This window comes from Python bivittatus, unplaced genomic scaffold, assembly GCF_059951505.1.
Source record: "Python bivittatus isolate LINGU-HERP-01145 unplaced genomic scaffold, Pbiv_v1 ctg000050_np1212, whole genome shotgun sequence".
Lineage (NCBI taxonomy): Eukaryota > Metazoa > Chordata > Lepidosauria > Squamata > Pythonidae > Python > Python bivittatus.
Genome location: NW_028277033.1, coordinates 5586899 through 5605518, shown reverse-complemented (window position 1 = coordinate 5605518; position 18620 = coordinate 5586899). Strand labels below are relative to the sequence as shown.

General features: G+C 41.1%; 1 protein-coding gene across 1 annotated transcript; it reads left to right on the top strand.

The window, feature by feature from the left end:
• The first annotated feature begins 4531 nt into the window (after positions 1 to 4531).
• PLAC9 (placenta associated 9) lies at positions 4532 to 17136 on the top strand. Its single transcript, XM_007430166.4, has 5 exons — positions 4532 to 4676; positions 4992 to 5164; positions 11923 to 12023; positions 13522 to 13642; positions 16208 to 17136. Exons 2-5 carry the CDS (start codon positions 5110 to 5112, stop codon positions 16216 to 16218), a joined length of 288 nt encoding a protein of 95 aa, XP_007430228.1. The 5' UTR covers positions 4532 to 4676; positions 4992 to 5109; the 3' UTR covers positions 16219 to 17136.
• The last annotated feature ends 1484 nt before the right edge of the window (positions 17137 to 18620 follow it).

Here is an 18620-nt window from a genome sequence, read left to right as displayed (position 1 = left end):
GTTTTCCTAATATGGTGAAAATATGAGAGACTTCTTGTGTTTTGGAATAGCCAAAGTACAAAGTAAATCATGGAGCGGAAAGAAAGCAAACATGCATTAAAACAGTACAAATTCCTACCCAACAACCGTTGTTCTAATTCCATCCAAAAGAATGTTAGCAACATTTTCAGTAAATTCTAAATCAGTTGTTTTCTGTGCTTTGCTTTCATTTCTATTGCAAAAACTGCGTCTTTAACCCAGCTGGAGGTGGGACCCAAATTCTAATGGCTTGAAGTCACTGCTGGCCAAAGAACCGTTAATCAGGATTATACAAGGAATGAAAGAGAAAGGTTCTCCTTCTCTGTAACAAGAGCATTCTTAGGATAATATCACCTTGTAAATGGACTTGCAATTTGTACTTCTGTATTTATTTATTTGCCTCAGCAGGTGGCAGCACCCAGCTGATTTTATTTGGATTTGGGAGCTAAGCAAGGTTGGGTCAGGTTAGCATTTGAATGGGAAACCAAAAGGAAATCTTGGAGTTAGGAAGTTTAAAAAAATCCTAGAAGAATGCAGTAAAAATTACTTCCATATCATTGCCAAGGGGGAAAAGAAATATGTGGACATTTCCTTGAAGTCACCATGAGTAAAGCTCAACTTGAGGAAGACTATACCTTTTTATTCTTCCCAATCAAATGAAATATCAAAATGAAATTTTGTAAAGGGACTCAAGACTCCTGTCTGTGTCTGTCAGTCAACAGGATAACTCTCCAAAAACTGAAAAGAATGATGGGACCAAATCTGGGCATGGGGAAGAAGCTGGCAAAAAAAGATCAGAATTGAAAATGGGTTGGATCCATCTGGGGAGGATAAAAAAAAGAAATCCAGATAAAAAACACCCACTGCATTGCTATGGAAGATAGAGTTATGTGAATAGTCCCAACAACTCCATTCTAAACACCCTTCTCTTTTCCCTCTTGATCTTGTGATCCAGAGTGCAGCAGTTTTTAAGGGCTGGAAAGAATCTTAGAAGACACACTCTGCAGGCCTTCCTTCCTTCCTTCCTTCCTTCCTTCCTTCCTTCCTTCCTTCCTTCCTTCCTTCCTTCCTTCCTTCCTTCCTTCCTTCCTTCCTTCCTTCCTTCCTTCCTTCCTTCCTTCCACTTGGTTTCTTCTGGGAATTCCAAGATCCTTCTGTTTTCATTCATAATTATTAGGACTCTAGCAAGTAATTATTCTCTACTCTGATGAGCTCAACAATCTCTTATATTTAGCAGTTTCTTACTGGACTTCACTGTTTTGTCAGAACATTCTGAATTTTGAGTGAGAGAACTCAGTGGGGTTAGGGAGTAAGAGACTAAACCTAAAACAGCAAGTCTCTAGTTCAGATTTAGGTCTCTGGTCCTCTTGAGATCTCTTGACTAGAACTTCCATAATGTTGGTTGTGCCTGACTGGGATGAAATGAATTACATTCTCAGAAAGTGAACATGCAGTTCATAACGACAGAACTATTTCAAATTTCAGTGAAGGGACCAAATCAGTTGAGGATGAAAGGTAAACCATAATTATCAACTTCATCTGCATATTCATATTATGGTAATATGGTATTATGGGAATAATATTGATCTATCCAACAGGCTTATAGTAAGAAATCCAAAATGGTAACATATATATGATAAAGGGAAGTATTTTATCAACATGTTCAGGATTAAATTAGGCCTGAGAATTGGCCTGAGGTCTCTAATCCTATACATGCACTTATCTGGCAGTAAATCCCATTGAATTCAATGAAGCTTACATTTTTAACTTCTTAGGTGGATAATGATGACACTTCTGTTCCATTCAGACTACAAATCACACTGAATTCTTTTCTTTGATACTTCACAGTGTATTGAAGTACATGCATTTGCCAACTCAGCTAACGTGTGAATCAGCATCATTGCTTTTTCTGAAAATTTCTATATTTCACTAGGAGAAGATGCAGCATCTCCAATATTTGGATCTGCCAAGACATCAAGACCTGAAGTTTTTCATGCATGAGGACATATAATAGAACACTGAAAAGATAAATCCACCCCCAACTTCAGCAATAGATCATCGATATACTTTGTTGATCAGCATTTGAATGATTTTTTTTTCCCCAGAGAGGGCAAAGAAAAAGACTTGAACGTTTTTAACTTTACTCTCAGCCAGAGTCAGGCAAATGGTTCATTCAGCCATCCATTCACACCTGTCCACTGCCAAGCATCCAGATTTGGGGTCATTCTTTTCTTCTCAGTAGATTTAGCCATTTGAAGGAAGACATTTCATGTCTAATAACCTTCTGAACTCCCCAAAGACATTTTTAAAAGGTTTTAAATTTTACAGTCTGCCCCTTTCCCCTACCCACAACCCGAAAATACCCCAACTAAAAAAGATTCCCCTCCTTTTTTATTTGTCCACTCTGATTTTATTTTTGCAGCTAAATTGTTTTGCCCCCTTTTGCAAAGGAAGAACATTTAAGCATTCCCAATTTTCTTAATTAAAAAAAAAAGTATGTTTCTCCTGTTGTTCACGACTATGCACGCATACTCTCAGCATTTTCTCTGCTGACATGTAAATGCCATATATCAAGTTTGTGAGGTATTCCATTTTGGTATCTGGCATGAAACCCTGGAATCTGATGAGATCTCTTATTTATATGATTTCACTGATTCTCAGGTTAAGACCATAATGGGCCAAACAAGTGTCTCTCCCAGGCTTTTTCCAGAGAGATGAAGGAAAAGGTGAAGCTACTGAATAGCTCTGAATCCCTGAAGAATCTTTTTGGCCATATACTTATGCAAGAATCACTGTATGGGTTAGATCACAACAATCATGTTTTTCCCTCTAATAAACAAGGATTCAAGGAAGATCCAACAGATAAATGCATTAATGATTTATTAATATAAATGTAAGTTAAATATTTACATGTTCTCATCAATCAAATCTGGAAAGGTCATCTTTCCTTGACCAGGCATGACATGGATTATCTCTCTGCAGATCTTAGGTATATCCACCATCATCCTGATGCTTTTAACAGCTTTTTAAAATCCCCACCTATCAGATCAATCAAGATTTTTAAAAGCCTTTCCTGGAGAATTTAGATGTTACTCAGAGTTAGATGTGAGTGGAAGGTCTCATCTAGGCACAGAAGCAATTTTTCATCCTTGAAAGTTCAGTTAAGTAACAAACAGAATGAAAATGCAGAGGGATGTTTTGTCACTCAAGGCACTCTACACTTTCTAATGGCCTTTCCTGCTGCTGAGTGGAAGTGCTTAATGGCCAGAAAATTATACAAGCTTGAAATTGGCCGTCTGCACTGTCCATCCCTCTTCTGTCTCTGTTGTCTTGGTTCCTAGTCCCTGCAGCCCCTTGACATACCTCCAAAGTCATGGGTGACGAAGTCTGGCAGATCTTACACGCCTTGAGGTTGTCCTTGGACAGTGCTGGTAAAAGGAGAAAGACTGTTTTACAGCTAAGGACAACTTCAACCTGTTTTACTCATGAGCTTGGGATGAGATGAAGGTCCTAAAGTGCATGCTGGGTCTCAGAAGAAACAAGGAAGTGTAGAAGTATTGAATGTACATCATTTGGTGGTTGAGGATATGTTTGATGAGGGCCAGTTTGGCACAGTGGTTAAAGACAGTGGTCTAAATCCAGGAGAGATTTAGCTTCACCAGAAGCACAAAGCCAGCTGACTTTTGGGCAAGTCGCTCTCTCTCATCTGTAGGAAGAAGGTAACAGCAAACCACTTCCAAAAACATTGTCAAGAAAACTGCAGGGACTTATCCATATAGTCACCAGGAGACAAGGTTGACTCAAAGGCAGAAAAAGAAATGAGGTGTGGCTTAATATGGCCCACTTCAAGGAAATATAGTTCCCAAGCATGCGTGCATGCATGTGTATGTGTGTGTGTGTGTGTGTGTAGGCATTTACAAGGTTCCACATTCAGGCGTGACATTTTGGAGTAAGGGAGAAATGACAGCAGTCTAAAATTCTGGAGCACCACTGTTAGACTCCACAAACAATGCAGCAGAAAGAACCAACTAAGCGAAAAGAACCAACCCTGAGAAACCCTTTTAGAGTGATCTGTACCAGTCCTTGCTCCCATTGCCAACTTTCAGTGCAATATAAACCCCAAATAATTTTAGGGGTGATCTCTCCCTTGATTACCAATTTGGGTGCACCAATAGGCGTCTGGGCCTCGGCCCTGGCCGTACCGTACTTCTTTGCCATTTGAGAAAAGTCCCTGATGGTTGCTGACATGGAGGAAAGTTGTTGTGGCACCAGCCATCCCCCTACGGGGAAGGGAAGAGCTTGGGAACCAGGAGGCAGGCTGAGTTCCAGCCAATGGGAAACCAGTCCAGTCTCAGTCTCCAAGCTTAGCATCTCAGTGCTTCCTTGTTTTCAGTACATGAGACATCAGGAAATCAGCTCAGCTGTCCAGTGCAGGAACAACACACAATGGCAGAAATCCCGAGCCAGTTTGGGAATGGTCCAAGTGCCCTGTGGGGAGGGCTCCTCTTTTTGCCCTGCCACATTTTGCGATCTATAAAACGATAGCTGTTCTATGACCTGGCTAAAGTTTGGCGGATGGAACGGGATCCAAACAGCAAAGCCAAATCAATGGATACTGCAGCAACAGAAGGTTTCCCTAAAGCCTAGCTCAGCTCCTGGTAATGGCTGTGCTGATACTTCGCCCCTTCTTTCCCTGCCTGCTAAAAACGGCACGAATAGCCCAGTGTAGCCTCTTCGCCCTTTTCGATGCAGTCACTAGAACATTTTCAGCACATTCCATTCCCGAGCAGCATAAATAAGTAACAAACGCCCCGCTCCTCACTGTAGCAGACTGGGCTTAGAACAAGCTTGATGGATAACTGGACCCAATGTAGAGCTTGAAGGTGGCTTGGGGTGGGGAGGAGAGGGGAGGGGAAGAAGGAAAGAGGGCTGCGTAAGAAATTTGGCTGAGCTACGGACTCTTTCTTCCCAAGTCTCCAGCTACCAATCCAAGCCATTCTGCCAAGAGTTGATCGGCGTGTCCTGGGAAGAAAAGCTATTTATTTCTCTTCATCTGCCGAAGCAGGAGAGACGGACAGAGGCTGTGAAACCATGCTTTATACCGCGACTCTGCTGTTACTTTTAATACTGAACCATCAAGGTCTGGGTAAGTGTTTCAAATGCTTGCAACACTCAGCATTCTTTTCCAAAGGTGAAATAATTTAGAGGGTCTGGGATAGATAAAAGAGGGTTGTTTGAAATTGGTGGTGGGTCCTTCACGTAGCTGAAATTCCTAACAGCAAGGATGCAGGCAAATTTGCTCTTGAGTTAAGCGGAGGCTATGTTTTACAGAGGAAAACAAATACATTTAGGGAGCTCTCAAAGATTGGCAGGCAGTTTAAGTGTTTCCCAAATCTTAGAGTGGTCTTAACAAGACAGATGCTGAGTTAGAGGATTATCCCCCTTGTAGATGCAAATGACATTGCTGGAAACACATTTGGCTGTGAGGGGTTTGGGGACAAGCTCTATTGATAGGAAAGCCTCAGTGGTCCAAGTAACAGGGAAGTTAATAAATCAATTTCTAGCATTTTCCTTGATTAATGCAGTAAAAGGAGTTCGCTTGCACCACGTGTGCCTAAATAAACAGCAGGACAGCCACGGGGAATAGTTTGCCAACCGCTGAATCTGATGCTTTATGTGTAGGAATGCTTTTCAGGTGCATTTGTGTCACATAATTTTGAACAGTTGCAATCTAACCAAAGCCAAACGTTAGGAAGGTTTCAAACAAAAGCTCAAAGGAACATTTCCATTTCTTTCAGTAGGATATTTTGCAAGATCATAAATGCCTCACTGAAATGACTCACTGTATATACACACACATGCAAACACACACTTATATAACATTTCAACATCTGTTTTCTCCCCAAACAGAACATTTCTAATCTTGCTTGGAAAATTCTATAAATGTAATATCTTGTGCAGCCTACTCTTAGACAGGTATGGCCACTAGCTAGAGCAGTATCTCTGGATACAGGAGGAAGAGGATGACGACGACGACGACGATGTTTTATCAGATAATTGCAAGCAATAAGATGTAAATGTTCCCTTTGAGTCAAGTTTGATTCTTCATGAATACATCTATGTGGTTTTCTTGCTTGGAAGTGGTTTGCTGTTGCCTTCTTCTAAGATGTGTTTTTGGGGGGTTCTTGATGGCCTCTCATTCAAATCCTGGCCAAGGTCAGCTCTGCTTGGCTTTCTCAATCAGCCAAGGTCAACCAGATGCTGTCCCTTAGTTGGCCTGTCAAAGGCGCAAGAATCCTACAAAACCTTTGCAGCTCATTCATCATGCCCAAGGAAGTTTTGAATTTAACATTTCTCTCTGCCAAATCAGTTTTTGATGTCCTAAATCCATCATCTGTCTTTACAAAGCTTAGAGCTATACCCCAAAGGCCAAAGGCAGCAAAACTACATGTTTAAATCCAGGTTTGCTCCAATCTATGGGGCAAAAGCAAGCAAATCTTTTCATTAGTGTGATTTTTCCTTTGCTATTTTTCCCTGTGACAAACATAAAAAACAGGGAAAGCTTTGATCACACCATTGCAGCTGCCATCTTGATCACTGATCACATCATTGCCAGCTGATTTTTTTGACTACACCTTGACTACACCCCCGTACCCAGACATGACTATGAAGTCGCCAAGATCTAAGCTTGACTTTAAGTTTCCTTCCTTCCTTCCTGCCTTCCTGCCTTCCTGCCTTCCTGCCTTCCTGCCTTCCTTTCCATCTTTATTTTATGAACTTGTAAAGTTCTACCATTGTTTTGTCTGAAGCATGAATTGAAATTTATTCATGGAGTTGGGAGGGTGTCACAAATTAATTTAATCATTTTAGGAGGTCCTGGCATTGTAAAGTTTGAGAACCCCTATAGAAATCCACCTCCGAGAGAATATCTTTTCAGCCAGCTCAAAGGTTTATCATCTTCAACCACAAAACTCTTCTTTACAGTGTATTTGTATTTTAGGCTTAGACTGAGAAGCAATCAGAAATGTATCTTAAAATAACTTCATGGGAATATTCACAACTCTGCATTTCTGAGATGGAGAACATATTTTCAATGAGCCAACACAAATTAAATTAGGGGTTATCACTGGGAACCTGTTTGGCTTACCAGACTTCTATGCTTAAATATTTAATTGTTCTTTTAAAATATTTTAGGTAGTATTTAGGGAGCTGCAAACTTTTAAAAAATTGGATTCCAAAGGCAAGCTATAAATAGACTTCTATTAACAGACCGAGGGAGAGCTCACACAGAGTTGTTGGAAGAATTAGAGTAAAATATAAAGTGTTCAGAAAGCTCATTTAATTAATTAAGGGCAAAGTATCATTATCCCAATAGGGCACATTAATCCAATGCTCTTAAAAGTATGAGAGTGTCTAAACACAGATTCATTTTCTTTCTGGGCACAAGCAAGCATAACCACAGCAGCCACTTGATTAAGCCAAGATCATTTTTACTCCTCTGATGTAATGTATTGGACAGAGGAAGTGTTCTCCAGTAAACAGACCAGAGAGGAATAAATCATAATCGTATGACTGTGCTTGTAACAATAGATGTGTGATCTGTTTGCAGAGGAACTCTGGTGCATTCCAAATTGAGGACACAGGTGTGCCTCAAAGTTTTCATTGTGCAACTGGGAATCAGGGCAAGCACAGATGTGCATCTCGGAGTCCTTGCTGTTCCTCATCTTCTTTTTCCACCAAAAAAATAACCATTCTAAACTGGGAAAAAAACAAATTGCACCAGACCCCATTTGGATAGGTAACCTTTTTGGACTGGGGATGCAAAACATGCATTTCCCAGAAAGTGAACTCACCTGCCGGGGTATTCTTTCCCATCCTGGGGCAAACCCCCAAACCTTACTATAAAATAATACGTTAGAAGTGGCTGCTTTATTCTGCCACATGCTAGCTTTCTATGTGTTTGTTGAACAGTTTTGTTTAAAAAAATCATCAGGCCAGGAGCAGGGGTTCTACAGGGGGAGGGAGGTCAGAAAATTCAAGATGGCAGCTCTGGTTACATGGTGATGGCCACCATCCTGACTTTTTTGACACCCCGTGGATGTCCTTGGTAGGGATCCTAATGGTTACTAAGGAACAAGGTGTGGGTACTTTGTATTTCTGAATCCTGTATTTGCACTTCTTGTGCTAGGAAGTAGGGCACGTGCACAAATATTTGAAATTCAAGCTGCTTTGTATTTGAGCAAAAAGCACCCCATTCAAAGTTAAAACTAGGTTTTTTGAGGGTGAAACATTTTGCAGACTTCCACTAGGGATGATTTTACTTTATCTGGGAATGAACTGACTGTGCTGCCAGTCAATCTGTGTGAAACAAGAATCCATTCAGGACTCCAATCTTCCATAGCAATTTTTTTCTTTACAAGGAAAGGAGCAAAACTTTTGGAAAACCTATACATCGGTGTTTCTCAAATTTGGCAACTTTAGTCCACACATCCGAAAGTTGCCAAGTTTGAGAAATGCTGCTATACATCATTACTTGTTTTGTCACTCAAGAAGCCCTGCGAGTTTTCTAGGAAATGCCACAGTTCCTTGGCACAGAATTTCACTGCTGAGCATTTCGAGAAGCAGTTGCCTCGCCTGGAACAGAATCGGCTCTCTTCTCAAGAAATATCCTCTGTAGGAGACAATGATCTCAGCAGCCCAATTCTCTCATCCCCAGTCACAGATTTCTGACAAATATCCGTTCTGTTCGTTCCCCATTCTTGGCTATGATCCACTGAAAACATTGTTTTATGAGGTCCAGAGCAAAGCCTGCATTTCTTCCTGCCCCTTCAGAAAGCTAGCTAACTTTCACAGTGACCTAACCCAAAAGGACCCTCCTTAGTTCTCATGAAGATAAAGGGAGGGAGCGGGAAGCACATTCAGACTTGCAAGATTCTGTTACTATAACCTTAAAATAAAAGTAGTACTAGCATTCATAACTCTGGCTGGCCTACCTTGAAGGGCTGACACCAACATTATTAGCAATTGCTTATGAAGCCATGAATGGCTGCATGGATCTTTCCTCTAATCATCACTTTTGGAGGACCAATTCTGGTTTGTTCATGAAAGGAAGGGAGGCAAAGTTGAAGCATTCATCACGGGTGTCCATGGGAGGGAGAGCTAGGGAGACAAATGGCACCTTGACTATCATTTGCTTGATGACGTCATCACGTATGCAACGTCCTTGTGGCTTCTGAAGGACAACTTAAGACTCCTGGTTACATAAAATGGGGTAAAACAAGGCAATGGTGTTACATTCAGACCAGTCTATTGGTAGTTTTCACAGTGAAAAGGAAAGTTTCTGGATTTCATTGTATTCATGAGGTTATGACTTCATTGCACAAGTTGATTTAAAAAATATATCAATACAGGCAGATGTTCTATCTCAGTGAAATACATCTCCCTTTCCGCCTGTCCTTGATGGGTGAGATGCTCAGATTTTGAATTTGTAGATGTTTCATCAGCAGAACTGAGTACAGAGGTATTTTAATCAAGAGAAGTCACCGTGAAGTCAGGAGGGTGTGCCGAGTAAGAATTGAAATTGGCTCGCTGTGTTCTCAGTGGCCCAAGAAATTCCAAGCAGATGTTGGGAACTCATGTGGAAAGAATTATTACGTTTGACTGGGCTCTCTCTTCTTTTGTGTTCCACCGGCAGGAAAGTTTTCTCTTGTTGGCCATAACTCAGATTAATTATTACATGGTTTGAAGGTTAATTCCAGAACCAAAAAAATGCTATTTACCTTTTCCTCCATCCATTTCTACTACCAAACAATGTGTCATCATCTTTCAGCCTAGGCTCACCTAACTTGGGGCACATCAGTGTATGAACAGAGCATCTCTTTGCCACTCTCGGAAGCAATTAGCCTTTTTCCAGGGTTGCGTAACTGGCCTCTGCAACCCAACCTGATGCTTGATTTCTCTCAGAGCAGATGACAGCACCTAGCCAATTTGGTGGATCCTAAAAAAAAAAGTAAGCCAAATCTAACCAGGAAGTTTCGAGTCCATAGTCTGGGAAGTTGGAGGAACAACCCAGAAGAAAGTCATGGCAAGCCATGCTGATGTTGTTGCCAAGAAAAAACAGATATGTCCATGTAGTCACCATGAATTGAGTTCAATCTGAAGGAAACCTAACTTGATTGTGCCTGAGGGCCAAATATGGGAAGTTATACACTTAGTGCCAAGTTATAGGTTTGGCAGTCTACATTTTTTACACTCATAGAACTTGTATTTATTTTATAATAACACGCTGGGGAAAACGTCCTATGTAAAGTGGTTTCTTTCATTTTTAGGAAAGGCTTTGTTGAAAGTCTCTCCCCTCCCTTTCAAGTTCCAAAACCTTTCCTAAAGCCCTAAAAAGAATAGTTTTACATCCGCTTTGAACCCAATTCCCTGACAGTGAAGCCAGCAAGATGGACATAGTTTTGGTTTGCCCTCATCATTCTCAAGTGGGTGGGGACTCCACTACAAACCAGATTTTGGGCTTGATGGATGTCCAAGGAATTAGAAGAGGGAGCTTTTCTTGCTTTTTGATCACAGCTCATTATTCTTCCTTAATGGGGAACTTGTTCTGCCTTTAAGAGGCAAGAGCATAACTTTGTAGGGAAAAAAAGGAGAGGAAAAGCAGCATTAAGGAGAAAACAAAGAAAGCAGTATTTCTGAGGTAGACTATGACAATTTCACTTAGGAAAAGGACTTACAGAGCCTGGGACTTTCCTAAGCTAAGATTCACTAAATGGGTTGGGGTTTCATCACTAGTGATAACCCATCAGATGTTCAAGAGGGACTTTGGGAACCATAGTTAACACATCATAAGACATCGGGTTAAAGAAGACTGATGGAGCCACTCATTCCCTATCTAATCTGGGGTTGTTGACCATGACCAGAGCACCTTTCCAGGGTTCGAGACAAGGATTTCTCCAGCCTTCCTTTATAGATGCTGAAGCCTGAAACTGGGTTGATCTGCATTTAAAGCATATCAAGATCCCCCAGTCACACTTTGTCCTGGTGACCTCTCAGAAATACTCATGCAATCTCCTGCAACAAAATTCAGAATTGGATAGCTATTGCCTTTTTAAAAGATGCCCAGTCTTTTAAAGGATACTCAGTCTAGGCTATAGCCATGAGATTTCCTGGTGGCTTCCCTTCCAAGTCCTAACCAAATGTAACCCTTTTTAGTTTCTTCAGGATCACATATATGCTGCCACTTGCTGAGTCCTATCTAAGACATGGTCAAATTAGTGTGAATCCAACCCTTTTATTTTTATTTATTTACAAGTAAGTATACAGAAGTGCTGTGCAGCTCTAGATTAACTGCATACAAAGACCCGAACCTTCTCCTAGCTGATTCTTAGAAGGGAGGAGGGAGAGCTAAAAGAGAAGTGGAAAGTCTTCCAGAGACCTCTCTCTTTTTAATCTGCATGGAAGTAGTTGGGGAGGGAGATTTAAAGTTCTTCTCTCTACAAGTGTGATCCTGAACTGGGCCTGGCTGGTTAATCTCAAGTAAATAAAAACAAGAGAGCCAATTTAGTGTAATGGTTAAAGGCACCAGGCTAGAAACTGGGAGACCATGAGTTCTAGTCCTACTGTAGGCACAAAACCAGCTGGGTGACCTTAGGCCAGTCATTCTCTCTCAGCCCTAGGAAGGAGCCAAGGGCAAACCACTTCCAAAATCTTGCCAAGAAAACTGCAAAGACTTGTCCAGGCAGTCACCAGGAGTCAAGACTGACTCGAAGGCACACACACAAAAAACCCCCAAAAACAAAACCAAGGACAGGAAGGAGCAGCTGTGGATGAGCCAAACTGACAAAAGTAAGGTCCACCTAGAGCTTTAAAGCTGTGAGATCATTTGCTTTTCTCCCTTTCTAGTTACTGCTGATCCTATTGCTGACCATCAAGGAACCTTAGAGCAAGATGACTGGTGTGATAATCCCAGCACTATTCACAGGCGCTTAGATACCATCCAAGAGGTAAGAAGATGCAGTAACATAAAATGCAGAATGCTTATTGCCACTTCTCTGCAAAGGACTGCCCCAACTCTATGGGGGTGGAAAACTGGAGTTCTGGAACTAGATTGCAAAAATGCAAAATAAAATGCAAAGGTCTAGAAAGCTGTAGTTTGGCTATACGGAGGCAGTGGCTGGAAGAGGGAGGTAATCTTCTGAGAATTTTTCTGTACACATGGATCATTTGCAGATAATGTCCAACTGATCCAAACTGTCAAGTCATGTAACTATGGCAGTAAAAGCATCAATGGGACATAATGGAAGCCTGCATTGGGTAGAAGGTCTCAATTGTGTCGGAAGGAAGGAAGGAAGGGAGGGAGGAAGGGAGGAAGGAAGGGAGGAAGGACTTGAGTACCAAGTTTGGGAACACCACCTTTACCTTAAATCCTGGAGACCTGCTGTATGATGAAATAGACAAAACTGAGTTATATGATCAGTTGGCCAAAAGTATTAGAAAAGAGCTGCATATATTGTCCAACTCAGATGGTGACTCCTAGCTGACACTGAGTAATTGTGAAAGACGCTAAGCAGGGTCATATGTGATTAGCACTTGGATGGAAGTCCACTAATAAATCCCAGGGCTGTAGACTAGATTGGGAAATTGAGCACACATCCCAGGAAAAAAGTCACAGCAAACCAGCTGCCATATCGTGCTGCCAAGAAAACTACATGGCTGTGTCCATGAAGTCACCAAGCATGGGGATCAATTTTATCTCTGCCAGATTGCAATCTCTTTCTGTGTATCATAAGGCAGCACAATGATCAGAAAGAAAGGGTACACATAACCTAAACAGAACATTTATGTTTGCTTCTAGGAACCACTGAGTAATTGTTAAAGTGCCTCAAATGGTGAGCAATGGCTAAGAATGCTTTTTCCATTCAGAATTAATTCAGAGTATGTTGATTCCAAGCCACATGTTATCCAATGATGCATCAGTCCTGAATTTAGGACTTTCTCCTACAAACTTCAAGTGGAGGCTTGCACAAGATAACACAAAGAGTGATTCTTACTTATTCTGGCCTCTCTGACTATTCCCCTTGACAAGCTAGTTGAGTAGAAAAAGAGAGGCATTTACTATAGACTACAGCTTGGAGGTTGTGTGGTGTTGAACAAGACTTACTTCCAACGTAAGCAATCTGTTGGCAAAAGTAACCTCTCCCAACTTAATTCTCATTTTGCTATTATTTGCAATTAACAGATTTTTGGCTCTATTTATACAACTCTCTTAACCTGGTTTCTGAGTTAACCTATTTTCTGAGTTTTCACAATAGATTGAACTAGAAGCTGACCAAACAGGCTGGGTTTCCACAACACTTTAAGCCACAAAGAACCCTAACCAGGGTTAACACTAACCTTAGCATGTTGTGTGAATGAGTTACTAGGTCTTAAGCTTACATGAACAAGGCCAGTAAGTTGTAGAACTCATGTTACTTCCCTCAATTTCGTCTCTCCTTCCATTAGCAACTGGAAAAAACAGTTGATCATTTGGACTCCGAAGTCAAGTCACTGCTCAATGATGTTAGTGAAACTGCATGGACCAAGCCTCTTGCTCCTGGAATCCCACTGGTAGATCTCTTTGGAGGTAGGAAGTGGAGTCAAGCCTTTTGAATTTCACCACCCAACCAATGGGTAGAGAAATGGGGTGCATGAGTTCTCAGAAGTTCTCCAGGCAAGGAGAAGTTCTCCAACCATTTTGAAGGCATGACTCCCCTTTTTCAGGAGCCCTGCTTCTGAAAAAAAGCCTATGGAAGGGTTCTACCACCGTGTCTTCTCTTGAGACTGAAGGGAAGCCAGGGAGGCTGCAGAACACGGAAGAGAATATTGTAAAATGAAAGAAGATATGTTCACATGCACCCTCAGGCATCTTGTAATGAAGTGCAAGAAACTTGCATTCTATCCCAGAAGAATTTCTCTGAAATTCTCTTCCCCTGTGAGAGAATGTCTAAAGCAAACACTGTTCCATCAAACTGAATGACTTCTTAAAGGAGAAAAGGGCAGGAGAAATGTCTCTGCCTAACAAAAGTGGAAGACATTCAGGGATATTGTTTAGTATGCTTTTATGAGTTCTGTTACTTTGTATTAATTAATTATGGCTTTCTTTTCTGTCCTTTTTGTATGCCATCCAGAGTCATATGTATGGGTGAGGTGGCCATATATATGCATGCGTGTATATATATATATATATATATATATATATATATGTATGTATGTATGTATGTGTGTATGTATATATATATATATATATGTATGTATGTATGTATGTATGTATGTATGTGTGTGTGTATATATATATATATATATATATATATATACATACACACATACATACATACATACATATATATATATATATACATATACACACGCATGCATATATATGGCCACCTCACCCATACATATGACTCTGGATGGCATACAAAAAGGACAGAAAAGAAAGCCATAATTAATTAATATATATATAAATTAATTAATTTATATATATATATAAATAATAAATGTTTTATGCAATTTCCTCTTCCCCAATGATGCTCTTCAAAGGTGCTGCTTATTACCTCCAGCAGCAAATACAACAATTGTGAATGCCAACTGGGAATGGGACAAGGACATCAACACACGAGGGCAGCACCAAGCTGAGACTGAGCGCTAAATTCAATTTACAATTGAGTATAAATACATTGGACCAGATGGTTCTCTTATTTCACAATTCTACTTCCTCCCACACTCCCTTTGTGGTCTCCAAGTGGTTCCATTTGGTTCTGCACCAAATACCATTTGGGAAATTTTATTTATTTGCTTATTTATTTATAGGCCACCCCAATCTGTTATGACTCTGGGTAGCTTACAAAATGCAATAAAAATACTGGAAAAACAAAGAAAGTACCATCCAAAAAAGGCTTGTTGAAATAGGACCAGGGTGCATAATTACACTCCTTCTGTCTAACGTAGGACTGAGGTGGTGGGAACATACTGGCTTCTTTATCCTCAGACCAAAATCATCATATATTGTTATATACTATATTAAAGTCTGCATTCCTCCAACACTGTCTTTTTGTGTGTTGGGGGAAAAAAATCATTTACGAACACATCCATAACCAGAGAGGCTCCAATGATCCTTTTATTCAAGCTAGCCAGTGACATTGAGTCACTGTCACTGAGGACAACAGAGTCCTTATATAGGGTTACAGAAATTAAAGATCAGCATGCACATACATTTGACAAAGAATTGTTTACCTAACTGGTAAAGGGTACAGATATCTGGGCTTCTCTGTGTCCAGAAGAACCCAGGATAATGCAGGATAGTCAGTCTTTGAAAGCATGAGTGCCAATGTGCTGATTGTTATTCTGACAGTTTGACGCTGCGTCCAATTTGGGTGGGGACAGTTGTAAGCTCACCTGTGATCAGCATCCTTGAGAATTTTGCAGTTTAAGGAGACATTCAGTTTGTGAATCAAAGATTGATAGAGCAACTCTGGGATTATATATGTCATAAGGGAGTAATCATGGCATACATTTGAGGAGATTGTCAGCAATCAAGGCTATTGTGTTTAAATACATAAATACCATAAGCTAAATGGGGACAGGAATATCCAGGCACCATTAAATACAGGGATAGGAACATAAGAATTCCTTCCCCATTCCATGAATGAAATGTCCTTTGATAATAAAATAACTGATTTTCGGCCCAGAGGCTAAGCTGGGTCACACCTGTATTTGGACAGAAGACTACAAGGAATTCCTAGCATTATAGGCTAGACTGGAAAGGTGAAAGAACATCCTGGAGGAACACAATTGCAAACAGCTTCTACACTATTGCCAGGATGTGTCTATGTGGCCATCAGGAGTTGAACTTCACTTGACGCCATCTTTTTTTTTTAAAAAAAGGTTTTAGCAAATGGAAAGATATGAGGGCTGATGTTCATTATGTTGCTTTGCCTCTGAAAATCTGCTTCAAAAAGTGTCTGTACCTCTGGGATAGCACGCAAAGTGGGTGGGGAGGAAAGAGCAAATGGCAGAAGTCACCCCCTTTTTTTTCCTTGGTTATTGGAAAGGCCAGACTGAATGTAGCCTATTGCTCTCTTTTGTCAGCAATCGTTGCCTTTTCTATGTCTGAAGACGTTATCAACCCAACCTCTCTTTCTCTTTCTAGATCCTAGTTGAGCTTCCAGACGATGGACTGAAAACCCAGACTCTGAACTTAATACACCACCAGAGTCAGCCTTCAAGTTGCCCTTTGTTGTTGCATCAACTTTGAAACCAAGCTGGTCTATAAAGTGTTGAGATGGACAGCAGTGCTGAGTACAAGTTTTGTCATGTCAGTACAAAAGTGTCAACAGGTGGTAGCAGCACCGGCTGATGTCTTCTGGGCTTGTAGAGTAAGCAAGGTGGGGTCTGGTTAGCCCTTGGATAGGAGACCACTAAAATTAGACTGGGAAGCTGGAAACAAAAAATCCCAGACGATCAGATTGGTAAAATAATTCTGCCTTTATTCAAAATGCAAGGAAAAAAAAAAAAGATAAAAATGAGCTCCAGAAGAAAGTCTTGGATTCAGGTCAGAGGCTAACAGGAAAATATTGACACCAATCTTGCTAAAATTGTTCAAACGGATTTTGCTAGAAAGCCAAACCTTCTACCACAGAAACTAGAATGTTCTTGGCCCAAGATGGTTCAAAAGGAAACAAAGAGACAGACACTTGGAATTGCTGAACTTGGAAAACATTCCCCTGGTTGGCCTTTGGACAAATAGCCATTTGGGATTGGCCAATATTGGTTAGACTGCCTTCCCTGCATTGCACTTCTATCTTTCCTAGTTTGTGTGACCTTTTCATATGCCTTAAAGAGCTATTAAAATATTACATGGGTCATGCAAAAATGCAGGTACAAATTCACGTTCCCCCTTGCTCAGATCTTACTAGTCCATACTTTCCCTCTTCCAGAGCATGTGGAAAGCCTCCCCCACTATCATCAGGCGGGCTTCTAGGCTATTGCGTTCCAGAGGTAGCTGGTATGTAAAGTGCTTGTGCCACATCTCCAAAATGCACACCCAGATCTCAGTCCATTGCTTAAATTGGAGTATTAGTTGATAGGGCACATTTGGGAAGTTGCTGAGGTCTTCTTCCTGGAAGTATCAGACTGGCCATGGTGGAAACTGGCGTCAGCAGACATAAGTTGTTCTGATTTTATTCTGGGGTTGGGAAGAGTAGCTTTCTGCTCCCGAGATACATGTGGGTCTATGCAGGATCCTGATCCCACTGCTGGGGAGTGAAGAAGGGGGACTCATAGTAGAATCTACATTTGTACAAAGACATTTTGTCTCTCTGAAATTTTTGCCTCCAAATCATAGGCACCCATTAGTCAATATTTGGCCAGTCAACTGACTCATCTCTCTCTCAGAAAGGATATAGAACATGGTGTTGGAAGTACAAGGTCAACATTGTCCACTGCCCATAATGTCCACTGACGTTATGAAAAGAAGTGGTTTCAGGGTCCTCTTCTTCCTTACTGCTCCGTAAGTTATTTCTCGACTAGAGTCCTGTGGTTGTGTCGGTCTACAATTCACACAAGCAACAGCCTTGATGGCTAAGAGTGATGGGAATTGGAGTTCAATACACATGGAAAATGCCATTTGGAGGGAATACGAAGAAGCATCCAATCTGAATGATTTATTTGGTTTCTTAAACCTAGAAGTTCTTTTTTTCCATTGTGCCATCAGTCTAAGGTAGTGAGTGAGGCTAAACGTTCCCCTTCTTCTTGCAGCATTGATCGAGATCTTCACCAGACCCATAATGAATGCCTCATGATTCAACGTTCATTGCAGCATGGGTTCTGCACCACAGAAGTCCTAATCCAATAGAGGACTCGATAGTCAGATGCTTTAGGCCTTTCCTCACTGATGAGCTGAAGAACTCTCTGCCCACTCCCAGCAGGAAGCTCCCCCAGTGCAAAATTTGCTGCCCCCATAGCCGATCTCTCTCCTGCCTCCCTTCCCAGCCACTGCTAGTCTGAGCACAGACCTAGTTTTGATCTCTGGCTTGCTTGCTGTTCCAAAACAGCTAGGTTGGGACAATGATGGAAGCAGGGTCATTTTTAGGCATAAACAAAGAAAGGCCCATTTGCCTGTGTTTTCATCTCTCATGTTAGATGGGAACAGTTTAAAAATGAGTAGCACCGAACTATTTGTTTGCTTGGCCAAAGCAGCATGAATCCCAGCTAGATGCCCATGGCATTCTTGGCAAATAAGTGCAAGGCACAAATTCATGAAAGCAGCAACACTCTTAAGTACATTGTTTTGCTGTTTATGCTCTTCTTCTCAGAAGCACCCAGATGGCCTCTGTGGGGAACTAAAGCCAAACGCTGGACAAGATGGAACAATTCATTGGATCAAGCTGTTTGCAAACTCAACATGAACCAGAAGCACAAGAGAATTTAGAGCACAAGCTACAGGGTGACCTTAAAGCGACATTTTCTCAGGCCCTGGATTCCATTTATGGAGTGTCAGCCAAAACTAAGTTTGGCTGCCTCTGGGTGTAAGTGTTCTTAAACAGCTGGATTTGACCAACGCT

What these genes read in the sequence shown, in the direction of transcription:
- PLAC9 (XM_007430166.4), top strand. Translation starts at nt 5,110, where the DNA reads ATGCTTTATACCGCGACTCTGCTGTTACTTTTAATACTGAACCATCAA. An exon ending in ACTGAACCATCAAGGTCTGG is followed by an intron (nt 5,165 to 11,922) that starts GTAAGTGTTTCA and finishes CTCCCTTTCTAG; the next exon opens with TTACTGCTGATCCTATTGCT. An exon ending in GCTTAGATACCATCCAAGAG is followed by an intron (nt 12,024 to 13,521) that starts GTAAGAAGATGC and finishes TCCTTCCATTAG; the next exon opens with CAACTGGAAAAAACAGTTGA.